The 17,746-nt window shown below is 44.1% G+C and overlaps 1 protein-coding gene across 1 annotated transcript; it reads right to left on the bottom strand.

Annotated features, from left to right (window-relative positions):
• Positions 1 to 71: 71 nt before the first annotated feature.
• Positions 72 to 12,845, bottom strand: LOC115388531 (fidgetin-like). Its single transcript, XM_030091693.1, has 3 exons — positions 12,687 to 12,845; positions 11,787 to 12,016; positions 72 to 2,052 (listed from the first exon to the last, which is right to left on the bottom strand). The coding sequence occupies exons 2-3, from the start codon at positions 11,809 to 11,811 to the stop codon at positions 899 to 901; spliced, it is 1,179 nt and encodes a 392-aa protein (XP_029947553.1). The 5' UTR covers positions 11,812 to 12,016; positions 12,687 to 12,845; the 3' UTR covers positions 72 to 898.
• Positions 12,846 to 17,746: the final 4,901 nt, after the last annotated feature.

The raw sequence follows: 17,746 nt of genomic DNA, 5'->3' as shown, positions 1-17,746 counted from the left end.
CTACAGAGCTGCTCACGTTATTTAACATTTGTTAATATGAAATATATTCCAACGTGATAAAAAAAAAAGTCTCAATTACTTCCCCAACTTGTTAATTGCATTAAGATGTAAAGAATCCTATTCTAAGGGGCGGCTCAATGCATACAGCCAAGTTAAAGTCTGATGAGCAGCTTGATATGCATAAAGTGGACAAAAAGAGGTTAGAAAGGTTGAGTGGAAGAGGCGGGGCTCCGGTGAAGAAGTTAGGCAAAATAGAGGCAAATAAAACTGAGGAGAAAAAAAAAAATCAAGCATAGGGAAAAAGGTCAAAGCAGGAAAACATTAATTTCTCAAGGCCAAGTGACGCACTGAGCCTCACAGTCGGCTGGGTCGCAGTGATTGTGCTGAAAGTTTTATGACAACCTTGCCATCGCAGTTATTGCTCTCTTCGCTTTTTTTTTTTTTTTTTTGGTCAGTAATTATTTTATCTCTGTTGAATGACAGAACATATTGCAGTCAAAGGCCTTTCACAAGCATCATGGCCACAAATAATTACACCAACTCCTAAAATAGCAATGTTGTAGTGCTGCTGCTGCTACTGTAGCAGGAAGGAAATAAATAGGATCCTGAGAGAAACAGACACTCATATATTCCGACTGTCTTAATTCTATCTATGTAGAGAATGCCTTGACCTTCCTCCTCACACTTACCGCAACCTTAAAGGGCAAAACTGGAAACCAACACCCCCTGTGAATCTTTGGAAAAACACTCGTAAAGAAAATCTTTAACATGCACAAGAGCGACCCGTCTCACGCCCTTGTGTGAAAATCTGACGTTTCATTGATGTACGTCCTCTCCGAGTCCGTTCGGGTTGATTTTAAGGAACGAGGGAATCCTCTCATACAGAATTTGGGGGCTGTCAGCGCCCCCCGGTGGGGTCCTCGGATCGTGTGTGCGCTGCCGGTATCTTCAGAGGAATTCTCTGCTGTGGGGGGAAGCTGTGCTCCCCTGGCACGCCCTCTCCTGCCAGGCCTGACGGCGGGCTGTAGTCCCCGGCGCCCCCGTACGGGGACGAGATGAGGGCCTTCCCGGATTTGTAGGCCTGCGGGTCTGAGGCCGAGCCGCTCATGTCGTAGCCGTTGCTGTGACTGTTGCCGTGCCCTTTGCTGTGGCCGTTGCCGTACTTTCTGTAGCGCGACCCCTCCACGTCCGCCCCCTCCTGCCCGTCCTCAGTCATCTCGAAGGCCTTGCGTTTCAGCGGCGCCCCCGCCTCCGAGGTCCCTCCGAGACTGTGGGACGGGTAGCTGTAACTGCCCCCCGCCATGGCGGGCCTCGGGGCCAGAGGAGTGGGAGCGCTGATCCCAGAGGGGAGGTAGGAAGCGCTGGGGTGGCTGTACCCCGAGGACAGGCTGGTCTGGGGGTAGCATCCGGGGGGGTAGTTATACACGGGAGTGCTGGTGCTGTAGCTGGGCACCAGGGTCGGCGCAGACTGCAAACTGTGCAGGGGGGCAGGCGGGAGGCCGGCGCTGGGCTGAGGGCAGTATCCTGAGGACAGGTAGGTGCTGTTATAGGTGGGAGGGTATTCCTGAGACGAGGGGGTGCTACAGGAGCCGGCTCCACTGTAGATGGGCTCAGAGGTCAAGTTACTGCTAACTACTGTTACACTTCCTGTGGCGGGGATCCCCACAGCGGCGGAGCCCACCTTGGTGCCAGCGAGCGCCTCCAGTCCAGGGTAACACTCCATGCCCTGACCCAGCGACCAGGGCTCGGACTCCGACTTCAGGAAAGTCCCGGGCTCTCCGTAGGCCCCCGCGGCGGGGCGGTCGTAAGACAGCTCCAGGCCCGAGTACTTCTCGGCATAGCGTTTGAGCAGGGAGGAAGCAGTGAGGGCTGATATGTCGTCACTGGCCCAGGGATAACCTGAGGGGGCGTAGCCGCGGCGGGCCGCCGTGGTGTACGGGTCGTGTTTGTGGGCAGACGGCGGCGAGGTGGTGGAGGTAACGTCCAGGTGCTGCTCGGGCCACTGAGATAAAGAGGCGGCGTGCTCCGGAGACCAGTGCATCTTCAACAGACCTGACAGAGACAAGACCGAAGACAATCAATCACACGTTCACAACAAAAACAATCACATCAAATGTGAAAATTCAAACTGACAGGACGGAAACTTAAGGCATCTTGACCCCTCTCATTTCCCCCCGATTTCCTGAAAACCTAATCTAAATATCTGATCTCATAATCACCTTGGAAAGCTGACGCTTTGCCAGAATCTTATCAATGCTTAGCCCATGCTCTCTTCCACAGTCCCATCCAGGCAGGACACAACTGCTCTAATCTTTATGTGAAGCTGCCAACATAGCCCCCAGCCTGGTCTCCACGGCGATAAGCCTCTATCAGCCTGCGCGCTGCCCTCTGCCTTTGCCTCCCTCACATTGGGGCCATTGTTGTCTCTCTGTGAGTCTCTTAGTCCACAAAACCACCCCCACCAGGCGTGTGATCTAATTCGGCCAAAACCTCAGGGGTCTGCTGGTCGGGAGGGGGGGTAGAAGGCGGGGTCACAGCTCGGGAGGGAGATCATAGTGGTTTTTCCTCCATATCACACTGAGACTACACCAAAGCATTTAGGAACACTTAATACAAATGTAGCCATTGATTAAAGCGGGCCGGAGAGTCAGATTGTTATGTGACATTTGCAGCTATACATGGATTTTTACACCATGTAATCCACTGGTTTAGTGGTTGACGGTTTGTCTTTTTGAACCAGCATTAGGCTGACATTCCAGGCATTGCAGAGTATTATTAAACTGTCCTGACCCCAGGCTCGGGCCAAAGGGGCTTCCCTGCAACAGCATTTGGCAGAGGAAGATGCTACTGTGAAGACTTCATCAGCATGAAATGACGATTACTGACCAACAATGTAACGCTGTATCTCCTTATAGTAAACATTTCTTTGAGTACAGACCAAATGTAGCGAGGCAGACCTCCCTGAGTGATAAAGCATCCCATTAATTTCCATTATTTCCATTAAGATATCATACAAACGGACAAATATGATGTGTGCTGGTTAAAAGGCAAGACACATTAGGAATCGTCCTTCTGTTTTGTTTTCCTGGAATTGTTTACAGCAAACCTTTTTTACTAAATACCTGGGTTTAATTGTTTTTCTGATTATCTAAGATTATCATGACTCCACCTATGTCTCTCAGTTTTGTTTAGTTTTCCAATTATATGAAGAGGCCCACAATGATGTTTGACAGTTGAACACCTTTTTAACTTTCTTCATGTTTTAGTTTTCACATTTTACAAATGAGACTATGCAGAACAAAAATGCTCACAGTAATTTCACATGAGACAAGTTTAATGCATGCCTTTTTTTTAATTTTGTTTTCTAATTTGTCAGATAGCATTGCAAAGTAATTGTCTAGCAAGGAAGAAATGCATTTTGGGGTCATTGTGGATGTTATTATAGATGTCTTCTCTTTGATAAATTGAGATTTTAATTTTTATGATAAATTTAAAAATGGAAATGTCTGACAACACTTTTTAAAAAACCGATCAACAGTCAGAAAGTTTTTCAGTTCATAATCAGATAAAACCAGAAGAACAGAACAAACCCATGATGAGTTAAAACACATCCGACAAAGGGAAGTAAAATAAAATTAAATAAAGCAGCAGTGGCAGGAATTTTCATTTATTCTATGTCATATATGCACACACATGTTTACTCATTCGCAAACGTGGATTACAGCAGGTCGTGTCACATGTCCACAAAGACCACCAGATGGGCCGCTAAACGGTCCACATGTTGATCCCTAAATTAAATGATCCTTCAGCCCAATAATCCCACTCATCCAATCCAGGGATCGTAGCGTTGCCGACCAGCTCAGGCAGGACCTTGGATCTGAAAATCCCTTTGCTCTAGGGAATTCTGTCTGGCTGCGGTGAGCATCCGGACCACATGGACATCGGAGGCATTTATCCCCATGCAAAGCACAACCGTCAGAACATGACGCTTGGCAGCGGGTGAAAAAAAAAGGAGTTATAGTCCTTTAAAGTTTAGTCAGAAACTAAATTAAACTGCACACAGGTGAGTTTGATTCATAGTATTTCTTAGTAATGATACAGATCAAAGTGGGTTTACTGGGTAGTGAAGGGTTGAGGGGGGCTCGAGCCAGAGTGCCTGCTGAGCGGTGGTCTCTATACAGATCAAAAAAAGACTTTGTCACTCAAGCTGAGGTCGCAGACCCTTAAACTCCTTCTGAAGAAGAAAACTGAACAAAAGCAGCACAAAGACATCATTTACAGGTATTTAGCAATGTTGTGTTATTTAGGTCATTTTGACTTTCTGTGGATAAAATGATCAGAACAAAGAGGCTCTCTGCTCGGTAAATAACAAAACTCACACAAATCAAGTACAAGTGTCTGAGGTATAAATGAGGATAGCAAGAGAACCGCTCTGTCTTCTATGAATCTGTCACTACAATACTCTGTTAGCTTATGTAACGACAAGAAATGTATCTGTCAATCTTTGAAAGTAACAGATAAACAAGCTGCAGTTGTGCTTTCAGTAATGATCCAACGTTTCTTAAAAGTTTGGGAAAACACAATAATCATTCATCGTCTGTCCTGGTGACTGATGACGACTGTCTCAAACTAAACAAAATCCAACCAAACCAGGATAAGAACAAGTATTATGCTCTCTCTTTAAGAATATGAAACATTATTATCAGATTTATTGCACCACCCAGCTCTCCCACACTGCCCACCTGACCGGGTGAACAAATGCACTCAGTTTTAAAGAGCGACAGATTCCTTTAAATCTCACGTGTGATAAACTTACGTCTTCATATACAATATTTTCTAAAACGAAGGGTTCTTCTCCTCTTCTGCCCTCGATGCATGCTTCCACCTGCAGCGGCACAACTCAACATGCAGGCAGTAAAGTAAACCGGTTGCTATGGAGACGCTCCCAGGTGAGGCAGGATGAGTCAGTCCATCAAGGTTACCTGGATTTTCTTTTTTTACGCAGGCTGCATATCTATGAAAACTGAGGTTGTGACCCAAATCCGCCCGACCGAGAGTATGTGTAGAACACGTGAAGTGAAAGCATCTGGTGAGGACGTTCAGCGCACAACTGAATACATAAAAAAAATAATCAGCCAGTTAATGAGGAATTCAGCAAACTGATGGAGAAAAAAAGTAACTTTATGTACAGTTTTGTTTGTTCCATTTCTTTTCAAGTTGAAGGAAAATCTGGCATGTCTAGTTTATATTATGTTTACACACACACACACACACACACACACACACACACACACACACACACACACACACAAATACAACCCTGTTTTGCTTCATAAATGTAACGGTAAACTTGATCTTAATTTAAAAAAAACAACAACTTGGAGTCTCTGCCTACCTTCACCTCCATGATGCTCAGGAGATTTGATTCCTCCTCTCGCCATCATCACTCCCTTCCTCCATTACTCAACTATTAATGACTGAACTAAATGTTCAGACATGAATGATTGAGCTCTGTAGACCTTAAGTTTAATGTGGACGGTCAATTCCAGCTAAATGTCTAAAACGCCCGTTTAATCAGATTTTAATACACAGTTCAGTGAAAATATATCATCCACCTTTCAATAAATATGCATATGCACCTCATCCTCCTCCACAGATGTGCCTGTGGGCCACCTGCGACCCACTGACCTGCAGAAATCATAGAGCATAGTTCTCTAGTCTGGTCTCTGCACAAGCAAACATGTTTTTCTGCTGGCTGAGGGATGTTTTTCAGCTTCTCTCTCGCCCTTTGACCTTTAGTAGCAGTCATCATTTGACCATGATAACCATTTTCTTACAGTTTACTTAAACATGTGCACAGAGAGTCCATTACTGCATCCACCAGAGTCCAAAGTTTGGTGAGGTACAAAATATTGCAGCGACTATATTTTTTAAAACATTAAAGTTGAACTCTCCGTGTCACAGAATAATTCATACTTACATGAAAGACCATGTTTAAACTTCATTTTGTTTGAAATGTTGCATTAAATTACTAATGTTCACATCTACAAAATACAACAACTTATGTATAAACAGATATTCAACAGGAAACACAAACATGTGCAGCTGTCTGCTGAAAGGTTTACACAATAATATAAAAAGAAAAAAAAAATAGAAATATGTGGAAACACGGCCACCTTTTGGCATTTCATGCAAGCAGACCTGCATTTCACAGATTGGTAAAAATGCACACTCAGTGCCATCAGCCCGGTACTCACTGGTCATACTGGCTGCTGCCATGAGCCAATCATTTGCCACTCCGTCTTCAATCTATTCCTCTTCAGCAGATGGCCGATAATCTCACCGAGACATTTCAGCGCCGTAATCTACCGAGTCTGGATTTCTCTCGGAAAGTGTGTGAAAACTGAACAAAGGGGGAAGTGACCGCTGCGAGATCAGAAGATGCAAGAGTGAACTGGAGGGTTTGGATATGCTGAGGGCCAGACTGGCCGAAGAAACCAGACTAATGATGGATTAGAGCACGTACGGCTTATGCGAGTGTCAGACCTCGGCGACAATCTGACAATCAGCGACCGGCATTAAAGAAGCGTCTCTGGTAAACCTTGTCCTTATCCTCAACATAAGCTTGCAACTTATTTGAGGAGTTTATTCCACAATAAAGCAACTGAATCCTTCCTTACCGAGGAATGAAACAGCGGGCAGGTACGAAGCTGCAGTTACAAAGCAGGGCTGGCTCAGTGTGCCTTGTGCTGGAGTTTCTGTTACTGTGGGACTTTTCTTTATGGCGTCTTTGCATATGGTTCTTTTTCCTGAGAAAATACTGAAACATGCAACAGATCAATGCAATATATTTTTAATGTCAGAACAGTAAGGTCTGAGATGATCCATCTTTTTTTCTATTAAGGTAGCTATTTCTTTTACACTGCGTATAGAATAACCACTTCCTTGAGGACTGAAATACAAATTAACCTTGTCATTTTGCATTCTGTTCACAGAATGTAAGTTACCGCGGTTGATTAAAACCTCATGCTGTTCGTAATGAGCTGCAGTATCCGACATCTGCGTTTGAGTGAAGATATTAAACGGCAGAGTTTGGGTGTAATGAGGGAGACTGTAACCCTAATCCAGCACTTCATGGTGTCTTGAGGTTTGGAAACACCCCTTCACTCCTGCCCATGCTTGGCTTACCATCAGAAAAGATAGAACCTAAGCCGGCTTGACGCTGTGGCGGCTTCACGTAATCATTGCGATTACCGTAATGTCGACCATCGCTTCCTCTGTGTCCAGCACCGGACGTCACTCAGAGGAAACAGAAACAGGAGCAGAAATAGAGGTCACAGTTTTAGAGGAGTCGGTGTACAGCAGCAGCAGCTGCGCTCAAAGCTGTGAGGTTTGCCACATTGTTGCTGCACTGTTCCTTCCTATCCCCACGTCGGCTTCAAATATTGAACGTCAAGCTCAAGACCCTGCACAATGTGTTTAAGGACATGTCTGAAACAATCAACTCAACTGAAGGCATCACGATTACATAACAGTTAGAAATTTCACTGATTCTTCATTTTACCAACAACAGTTTGTGTCTGTGTTTAAGTCTCACCTTCTTCCTGCAGATTGTATAATTTTAACATTTATTACTTGTGTAAATACATCTGAAATCCCCAGTAATGTGCAAGCATTTGGCACCACTTTTTTTTGTTAATTTACATATGTTAAGAATCATGTTCCTTAATTGTAAAGTAATTATGTTAGATACTCCGTGCCGTATGAGATGTCAGGAAGCTCCCAGGTTTTAATGGGGGTAAAAAGTGACCGTGTGTTTATGGTGTGTCTCGCTGCTTGAGTTGGAAAGCTGAGCTAGCGAAGCAGCATGTGATGAATGTGTTCTAAAAGTGTTCTGACAATGTAAATTAAAGGACGCATAACAGCAATCAGCTCAGTGCACGTTTCATTATTAACAGGAGAAATGTCCCTCACAGGCATTTTACACTAATGAAAATATATGTGTTCACATTCCCAACCCACTTATCCTCAATATGTTCCTCAGTAAAGACAAATACAACTCAAAATGGAGTATTTATTTTAATGACATATCGGTCTGTATTTTCGTTGACACTATAGCTGATATAACCAAATAACCAAATGTTTGCAAATCAAATCACTGCAATTAATGATTTAGCTGCTGTTTAGCTGGATTGATACAGAAATGTTATTAATAGCAAATGTCCCTTTTGCGATTTAAAACTGTGATGTCAATATTAATAGATTCTTAATGAAATGAAATCTCTTAAATATTGAAACATCAATGCTTGCTGCAATAAATTATCAGTTTGGAACAATAAACACTAGCAGATGATGAAACCATTAAAAGTCAAACTTTAACATGTGAAAATGTCAAAACTGATGGAAATTCAGCAGTTTAATACTTTGATCCATGTGTTTTTCTTGAAATGAAAGATGGAGTGTCTGAATATAAAAATTAATTCAGGACTATGCCGTCCACCGCTATTATGTAATAACATCAATACTACTTGAAGGTCAACTAAGGGGACACATATATGCAGCAGTGTGAAATCTGTCTTTGGCTGTCATATGTTTACTCTAAGAAACAAAGCACACATGTTTCCACACATTTATTTTTCTCAAGTCAGCCAATGCAGTTATGGACAAAAAGTCATGATGTGCAGATTTAAGGGGGAAAAAAAAACAACAACGACAGAAGTCATGGCCTGCAAGAGATTCTTTTTTCCCTCCATTTTCTTAAAATGTGCATTGTGTGTATGCTTATCAGTGTTGAATAAAGAATATTGTTCTTTTAAACAGCAGTCTCGTTGATCAGGTGAAGGCACAGACATCGCAGCTCGCTGAATATCCATCAACAACCTCCAATAAAACAGGCTTAGTGCTTTGACTTTTCTTTTGATTGTTGCCATTCATCATACTTTTGAGAATTCTGGCGCAAAATACTGTTGAAATAAGATTCTTCTCCTTCAAAGAAACCAATTTATGTAAATTATTGATGTTTTCTATGCATCAATGGAGACCAGTTTGACTCCTGGCCCGCAGCATGGTCAGTAAGAGTAATTAGGGGTTAATTAGATGGAAGTACATGTGGGGGAAGGGGCGGACTGGAATGGGATTTGGGGGGTGGTGAAACATCAGTGATGGTTGGCTGCTTGGATGGGCAGTGGAAACAAAAATCACCCTTCTGGAGCTGAAGGGCTTCTGTTAGCGCTTTTACTCCTCTCACAATAAACAAAGGCTTCCCCCGAAGACGGACACACACACACACACACACACACACACACACACACACACACTTGCACACGCTCGCTCACACACACAGAGGTTTGTGTGTCACAAGCTCACTCCTGTATTGTGTTTTTTTTATGAGGTGTTCAGCTTCAGCACAGGGTCTTTTTGGTCATCTATTGGATGAGTCAAGCTGCAGGAATCCCAAGAATCTAACCTGAGATCTATTTAGAAAGCACATATCCTCTCCATACGTCCAGCATACAGCCGTCCAGTCCGAGGTGAGCCTACCTACATTGTTGATAAATTGCCCTAAAGGCTGTTGGCAAACTAGTAGGTGATCTGTATGAGTGAAAATATGATCCGATCCACAGCCCTGCTAGGCTCAATAAACGTGTGGACAGGTGGAGCTTGCCAGGATTACGTTGCAGCACAACACATCCGTGTCACCCGGCGAGCTCTGTCCCACTTACAAATGAGGGTTCAACTGTTATGTAAGCAGTGGCCATAGTCTGAAACGCCGAGCGCAAAGTCAGTGTGCGAGGAGGAGAGGGCCCTCCCTCTGACTTTTATATCCCCTTCCCCCTTTTCTCCGGGGCTGCACAGTCCACAAGGCTGCTCGCTGCAGAGCCAAGCCAATACTGTAACACGTTCGATTCATGTTTTCTCCTTTACCTGCACATTATTTTATTCTCCAAAATCACAAAATGACCAGTCAGAAGGCAGCGTCAGGACCAGATACAGCTGCTCACATGATTTTACCCCTCAACAAAAGTCACTCACTTATTCACACCACTTTTGTTCATTACTTTTCTGCCATTTTCACTTTTCTTTCCCTCAGATTTTGTCCCACGCTCCTTCCTCTCTTCCTTAAGCCCTCTTCTTTCCATTGCAGCGGTAAAGACAGGAGTGTATGTCCCAGCCTGTGTGGTCAGTTTCACCCTTCCCCCACTCCTTTAGCTCACACACTCACATGTGGCAGAGGCTGGCCTGGCCCCCTCTTTGCTTATTGTGTCCACTCATATATCAGGCTGCAGCTGACCAGTCCCTCCTCATGTCTTCTCCATCTGTCCTTCACTTTGCCGTTTCCTTGCGTCTGACATTTTAACGCCGGCAGCGGCGCACATCTTCACTATAACAGCTAATGAGGATCGAAGGCGCGCTACAATTTGTTTAACAAGCTCTCTTGATTACCACAGAGGGCCTAATGTGTGTGTGTGTGTGTGTGTGTGTGTGAAGTTGATGTTTATGTGGCACACTATAAGGGACTAATGAGAGGCTCTTGACACTAGGTTACCAACGATCTGGCTCTCATTCACAGAATCGTTTCTCCCCGGTAACTGGCAACTAAAAAGCGCTGAAACTACTCATCACTCTCCTGCTGTCACACTATCATCATTACAGACAGAGGCCTTAATGAGGTGTAGCTGATTGCATGTTTACGTGGTTGTCTGTGGAGATTGATCACAAATTAGTCAATGTATGAAATCTGATTGAAGTTAAGCCCGAAATACCAGCGCACGAAAGTACTTAGTCAAACTTAATGTGGGAAGAAAACTAGCGCGATGCCGTGAGTCACTTTAAAGGAGGAATGTGACAGATGCATGTTACTAAAACTTCTGTCCGCTCAGACAACTCCCTCATTTTACTCAAGAGGACTTCAGGGCAAAAAGAAAAAAAAAAAGAAAAAGAAAAAGAAAAGCCTTCAGGAAACATGTTCTGTTTGTCCGAGCTTCTCTGTGGAGCTGCTCCAGAATGCTAAAAATATGTAGAAGTAAATCCCCGTTGCATTATTCCAATCAGGTTAGTGTTGTAATCCTGTTAAAGCTCGGGTAATCAATATCCCAGTCAGTCAATACAAGCATATTCAACAGCCTGAACAGGAATGTCATGATTTATACACATGGAAATAGAGACCTCCCTGATGATTGGTGGTGTTTTTTAAGATGTTACCTGCTTTTCACACCACGCAAACTGCAGGTGGAAAACATCTTTATCCAAATAGTGAATTTTTAAAAGAGTTTTCCAAAAACTGATCACTATATATTGAAACTGTTTGTTTATGTCTTGGTCAAAAGCCTCTCAGCACCAGGGTAGACACACACACGGCCTCTGTGTGAAATGTGTTTATTTTGCTCCAAAAACACGGCAGACAGTGGAGCGTTCGCTGCCGTCTGTGTAAACAGACTGTTACTATACTATATTCACATGGAGGGGCTGAAAAAACAGTGACTGAACACTTTCTGTGAAATTCCTCAATGCAAAGCCTGGAGACTCAGCTGTTAAAGCCATTAGCATATCTGTGTTCTCAACATGACTTCTCAAAGACACCCCCCCTCCTCTGCCCGCCCAGCGCTTCGTTTCCCTCTGCACAGCCACAGGAGCTGAGTCCTGGACAAAAGAAGAGCCACAAGAAGAATGTGTACAGGAAAACACTCAAGCTGAGCCGAGGTCACGGTGGTATTCATGTCTGGCTTTCCACAACCATCCCAACACTGGCGACGCAGAGTCACACGCCGGAGAAGCAGAAGACTTACTGTATGGGGTGACAGGACTGAGCATTCTGCAGCCCTGGCCCCCGGGCGAAGAGGAGGGGGACCGGGGTCCACTCGGTGCTAGTGGGCACCCAGCGGCATGCTGCGAGGCTTTCCCGGGTTACTGCTGCTGCTGCTGCTTCTCCTGCTGACGGGACGGCTAGTGGCGGCGGCCCCTCGACATTGCTCCATGGTTCATCTCACACTTCAACGCCGTTCTGACACACCGCCACCTGAAGAGTCAGAAGCCAGAGGACAACAAGCATGTGACAAGGTGGACTAGTCTGATAGTATGCAAGGAGGACCAGCCTGAAATGAGGTTTATAGAAATTAAAATTAAAGACAGGAACAGATTATAAGCTAAAAATACTCCATTATAAGAAAAAATGTGAAGTTTTTAAAAATACAATAATCCCATACACTGAACCATCTCCTTGCCATGTGTTAGTGTGGTTGTAGGTGCGTCTAATGAGCTGATAGATAGTGTTTGAATGCTGACAGGGGGGATTTAGCTCAGCACCTGACCATAAAACCGTCAGAGCAGCCAGGGTTTATTTTTTTAAAGGCAGTCGAGTTTCAACACAAAAACTATAAATCATAACTACAAAGAGGACTTTGTACACAGCGCGCCGGGGGACGCTCCTGTACGCGGAATAACAGAGGAGGGGAGGAAAAAAAAAGGAGATTGCGCGGATTGTAAAAGTCTCCACATGTTGACATATAGATGACAAAATCAATACGACTCTCGCGGATTAATTACGACGAGAATGAAAACGCAGGAAGAAAAAAACAAGAAACGTGAGTTCGCGAGACGCACACGCACTTATCAATGCTGAAGGAAAAAACAATTTCTGATTATTTAGTTATTTTTTTTCTCCCCTATAAGTAGATTAATCTACTTACCTGAGCATGCCTGGATCTGTGCGGCGAGTGTTTCAGTTTCTGGGCAAAAAAGTAATCCTCTATTCCACAGAGTACAGCAGGGGGGAGCCGATGGGAAACGCGTGTGCGGTTGACCTGCGTGGAGAGCGTGAATACGTGTGGTGTGCGCGCGTGTACATACGCATGTCTGTGCGCGAGGCTTGCGGGACCCTATCCTTTTCTCCTCCACTCCCTCGCTCGCCCTGCAGCTCTCTCTCTCTCTCTCTCTCTCTCTCTCTCTCTCTCTCTCTCTCTCTCTCTCTCTCTCTCTCTCTCTCCCTCTCTCTCTCCTGCTTAGTGACAACAGAGCGGCTGCAGGCCTCCCCTCCCCCAGCCGCGCCACCCATCTCCCTCTCTTTTGTTAAAACTATTTCAGCAGGAAGGGAGAGAGAGGGAAAAAGTGACCAATCATGCAGTGTCAGAAAAGAGCCCACTTCCCCTGCTGTGCCGAGTACATGAATCTCTTAATGCATGCACTCTTGTTTTTTTTTCTCTTTCTTATTTTTCACATGCATGTTTTTTTGTTTTTGTTTTTTTTGGACAGTGTTTCTTTGCAGACCTCCAACCCCAGGAAAGAGCATGTTGGGACACATGCACGTTAAAGAAAAAAAGAAAAAAAGAAGAAGAAAAAAAATCGGAATTTTTCCGAGTCCAGTTATTGTCAGTGACTTCTATTGATCGGATACATTGATCTTAGTATTGTTGAAAGGGCGGGGTTGAAGCCATGTCAATATTACCTAATTCCTGTGCTACCCCATCCCCCCACCTCTACACACACAAACATATGCACACACACACGCACACACACACACACACACACACACACACACACACACACACACACACACACACACACACACACACACACACACATACAAACTGGCTTTCGCACACAGGAGCCTCAGCATATGACCTCCACATTGGCCTCAAACCTCAAACCTGAGAATGGCTGAATTTCTTCACCTGTAACTTCTCACTGTTATTACATACATACACACATACATGTATAGATACATACATATATTCCTATTTGTAGTCATAAACTGACCCTCAGCTGTAGACCTGATTGAGTGTTTTGCTGTAGGCAGCTCACGCTGGTCCACTTTCTTTGCTGTAAACACTCATCGGTCCCTCCAGGAGACACTTCTGCTTTCTCTGCTTTCTCTGTGCACAACACCAGTTCCAGGGTCAAGCATACAAATACAGGCATGTTTAGAGGATCATATATGTAGCTTTTCCCCTATACAAAGTGTACAACGGTCACGACAGTGGAGATACCATCAGCAGAAAACAATCTGAGGACAGTGTGAAGTGAAATGTTGCAGTTATAAGACCTTGCATTGGGCGACTCAGAGGAGTAACAGCTAGTGCAGCGCTCAGCTCTTTCTCCCTTACCTGCTTTGCTGACAGACACTGAAAAAAAAGCCATGCTGTTATTCTGCAGGCGTGGAAACAATACAACTAAACAATTCAAAATGTGCTGCACGGGGCTGTTCTTTTCATCCCGGGCAAGGTGGGCTGTTTGATACATTCTCACAGCCGGAGTCGCAGCTCCCAGATCCAGTCTCTTATGGTACTGGGAACACCTCCTCTCACATTAATGCAGCACGATGAACGGGGTGCTGGGACATGTCGAGGGATGTGAGGCTTTTATTGACAGAGATAGAAAACCCTCTTTACTGTCCGGCTACTGAAACGTATACCGTAAAAAAATGACAAATGCAAACAGGAAGCTGGATTTCCATACACACACAAAGCGGGCCATGCTTGAAAATTGGACATGGTAACTCTAACCCGGCGCTGCTTTGGTCCTGTGGGTGGGATAGGTCACATGATAGCACCCCAGAGAAGCTCAGCTGTTTGCCACTCTAATTCTGTCTGAAGCAGCTGAGCACTGACCCACTGCTCCACTGAACTGTCCCAGTAATGATAATTGCGTGTGTGCGCGTGTGCGCGCGTGTGTGTGTGTGTGTGTGTGTGTGTGTGTGTGTGTGTGTGTGTGTGTGTGTGCGCGCATAAGACTGTGATGAAGGTTTGCTGATAGAGTTCATTATGATCGTCAGCTTCTACATTACGTTCAAAAGCCTCACTGCGCCGCTGTGTTTAAATCTTTTGGCACTCTACAGTCTGCCGTGATGTAGAGGGGAATCATGAGACACAGAGAACAAAACAGGAACAGGAAATCTATGGGAAAAAGAGCAGGAAATGAATGTATTGTGGGTATTGTCTCTCGCAGGCAGTGGCGGAGTCAGCACAACTCATTGTGGGGCTTGTGATGTTCTGTATTTTTCTCCTGGAAAAGAAAGTCTCAACCCAACAACAGATGTGACTGAAAACTCCGGGCCGCGCGGTCAGAGCCTGATAAGGCCGATCAGAAAGCCCTGCAGAGCACCGCCACGCTCCTTTATCAGGGACAGGACATTTCAGGCTCCTGTCAACACTGACTGTTTGAAGTTCTTTAAAAGTCGCTTGCTTGTTTCGTAGATATTGTCTTTTTTTTTAAACATTACTCACACATATTCAAAAAACGTGTACATTTATTAAGCATCACTTATCTCACTGCATGAAAAGTTCCAAATGTCAAAATGGTAAAATGTGTGTTAGCGAGGCCAGAGGACGAAAATGTAAATGTTGGATGTGGAAGGAAAATAAATCCAGGAGGCTCGTCGAAGCCGTGCCCCTCAGGAAATATGTAGCTTCTCTTTAAGGCTCGTTTTTAAAGATTCACTGTTGAGAATTTGAGAGCATGGAGAGAATTTGGAGGCGAGCACATGTTGCAGACTTGCAGCAAACACGATTCTATTAATAGTTCGAATGCGGATGTTCCTGTTTACTTTGAATTTGCATGAATGCTTGGGAATATATCGACTGCAGTCTGCCTCTGTATAAAAATCTATTAAAAGGAACACAATGTTAACTCCTTTGTCTCAATCAGATGCTCAACGTCAGTTAGAAGAATATCTGTCCTCAAAGTTAAACGTTATCGTGGACTTAACCATTACTGGTTGTAACAAACTTTTCCTGTTCAGTGATTGTCTCAAAAGTAAGAAAAGACACTAAACTCTGAATGATATCGATTGGCGCAGTGAGAGAACAGGAAAAACTAAAGCAGCACAAAGGATGATTTACAAGCATGTTGTTTTCTTTGCAATCTACAAAACAGTTGAAGCATCGCTCACACAGACACACAGACACACACACACACACACACACATACGTTTGAGTGGCTTATTGTTCACCAGCATAGAGGACACAATATTCAAGTCTGGTAATAGAGGTTAGATTAATTGCTGACAAATCTGTATTCAGCAGTTCCCTTTCTCTCTGCCTGACAGATTTATGACAGAGATTGATGAAGAGGAGGGACGAGCTGAGAGCCGCCTCTGTTCAGTGAGAAAGGAAGACAACAGCTCAGAGAGTCGAGGAGAAAGAGAGAAAAGGGAAGAAAAGACAAACAGGATCATTTTGGGCGAGTCTTACCCAAGATTGATAATTTTGAAATTGAGCTTTTGGAGGCGTGGCGCCACTCATATTTTACGAGACGCTGCATTCAATGGAAATTCCCGGGCTATAAAACCATGTTTCTTAGAAATCTGTTCAGTTAGGTTGAATTCTGACTTCTTATGAAACAGAAGATTCCCTTTAAGCTTAAAATATAAAGTAATATTTACATTTCACTCACAAGCATCAATCTTCTGATTCAACACAGTAAATAACTATAAAAATAACAGGCTATTTTTGTGAAATGCATGCATGCTAGATAATTTAGAAGTTTGATTATTCTGAAGCTTATTTTTGTTAAATTTAGAGCTTTGTTAAAACTGGAGCATCCTGGTTGAAATGCAGATTCTGATTAGCTGGAATTGAAGGTAAATAAATCTGATGGTTTTGACCAAATAACAACACTAAACACTCTGATCTGATGCAGGTCAGTAGATCAGCCTGATGCTGCTGAGTCCTGATTCAATGCCTGAGATATAAACCATCTCAAATACTCCTGTTGACCCCCCCCCCCCCCCCCCCCCACCCCCCCAGGGCCTGATGTCACGGCCAACAGCTCCTCTCATTGGTCGGCGCTGCAGCCCGCCAGCTGCTTGTAATCAGGAGCATTTGGAAGTCAGGATCACATGACACCCCCAAGGCACACATGCACACATAGGCGCACACATACAGGGCGCAATGCATCTTTAACCCCACACTCCTTCCCACAGGCTACTCCTTTGCAGTCAGGATCACCTCCAGATGTGCACATGGTGCTCTCACCTCAGGATAGAAGCTGGGGGAGGGGTTCAGCGCAGGAGGGAGAGGATGGAAACATGAGGTGGAGAGGAAGATACAACGCATTTTCTTGTTTTTTTTCCTTACTTACTGGTGTTTAACTTCTCTTTTTTTTTCGACATGAAGTAAATTTTACATTTGAATGAATGTTCAGGAGGAAAAGTCTTCACAGGCTGAATGAAAAGGGAAGAATTGCAACTCTGCTGCCTCCTAGTGAAACAACTCTTTAAATACATGAATCCACAGGAACACTCATGCAAATTTTGTGTTCTGACATTTTACATCTTATAAAAAAAACCCAAACACAACACACAAGTTATTTTCCATCTGAATCGTAATTATTTATTTTCATTTTTCCATAGTCAAAAATTAAATTACATATACATAGAAAACATGTAGAATAACTTCGATCATGTTGAATCATTCAGAGGTTGAAGAGACAAGGCATTGCTCTTCCTATGGCTCAGAGACTAAAGGATTAAGGTTACTGCAGTACATGTGCTCTTCTCCCTGAAAGCCCCCCCCTCGTCCCTCTTCCTCCGCTGTCACCTTGTCCTTGAAACAGAGACAGGTTTCGAGTAATGTCCGTTGAAAAGACGTAGCCTCGCACAGTGAACAGTTTTCACTTTTATCTATACGCAATAAAAACGAAGAGGCCAGGGAAACAGAAGTAAAAGAGTCGTACAATCATCCAAAATGAGACCCAGGAGTAACGCCTGTGACAGTGTACGTCTCATTACTGACACTGGATTTTAATATACGGT

Source organism: Salarias fasciatus, chromosome 5 (genome assembly GCF_902148845.1).
Source record: "Salarias fasciatus chromosome 5, fSalaFa1.1, whole genome shotgun sequence".
Taxonomy (NCBI): domain Eukaryota; kingdom Metazoa; phylum Chordata; class Actinopteri; order Blenniiformes; family Blenniidae; genus Salarias; species Salarias fasciatus.
Note: the sequence above shows the minus strand (reverse complement) of the source record. Positions and strands in the feature narration are given on the sequence as shown.

Coding starts and splice junctions, on each gene's coding strand:
- LOC115388531 (XM_030091693.1), bottom strand. CDS start 11,811: ATGCTCAGTCCTGTCACCCCATACA. Junction 2,053..11,786: donor CAGTCCTGTCACCCCATACA/GTAAGTCTTCTG, acceptor TGTCTCTGTCAG/GTCTGTTGAAGATGCACTGG.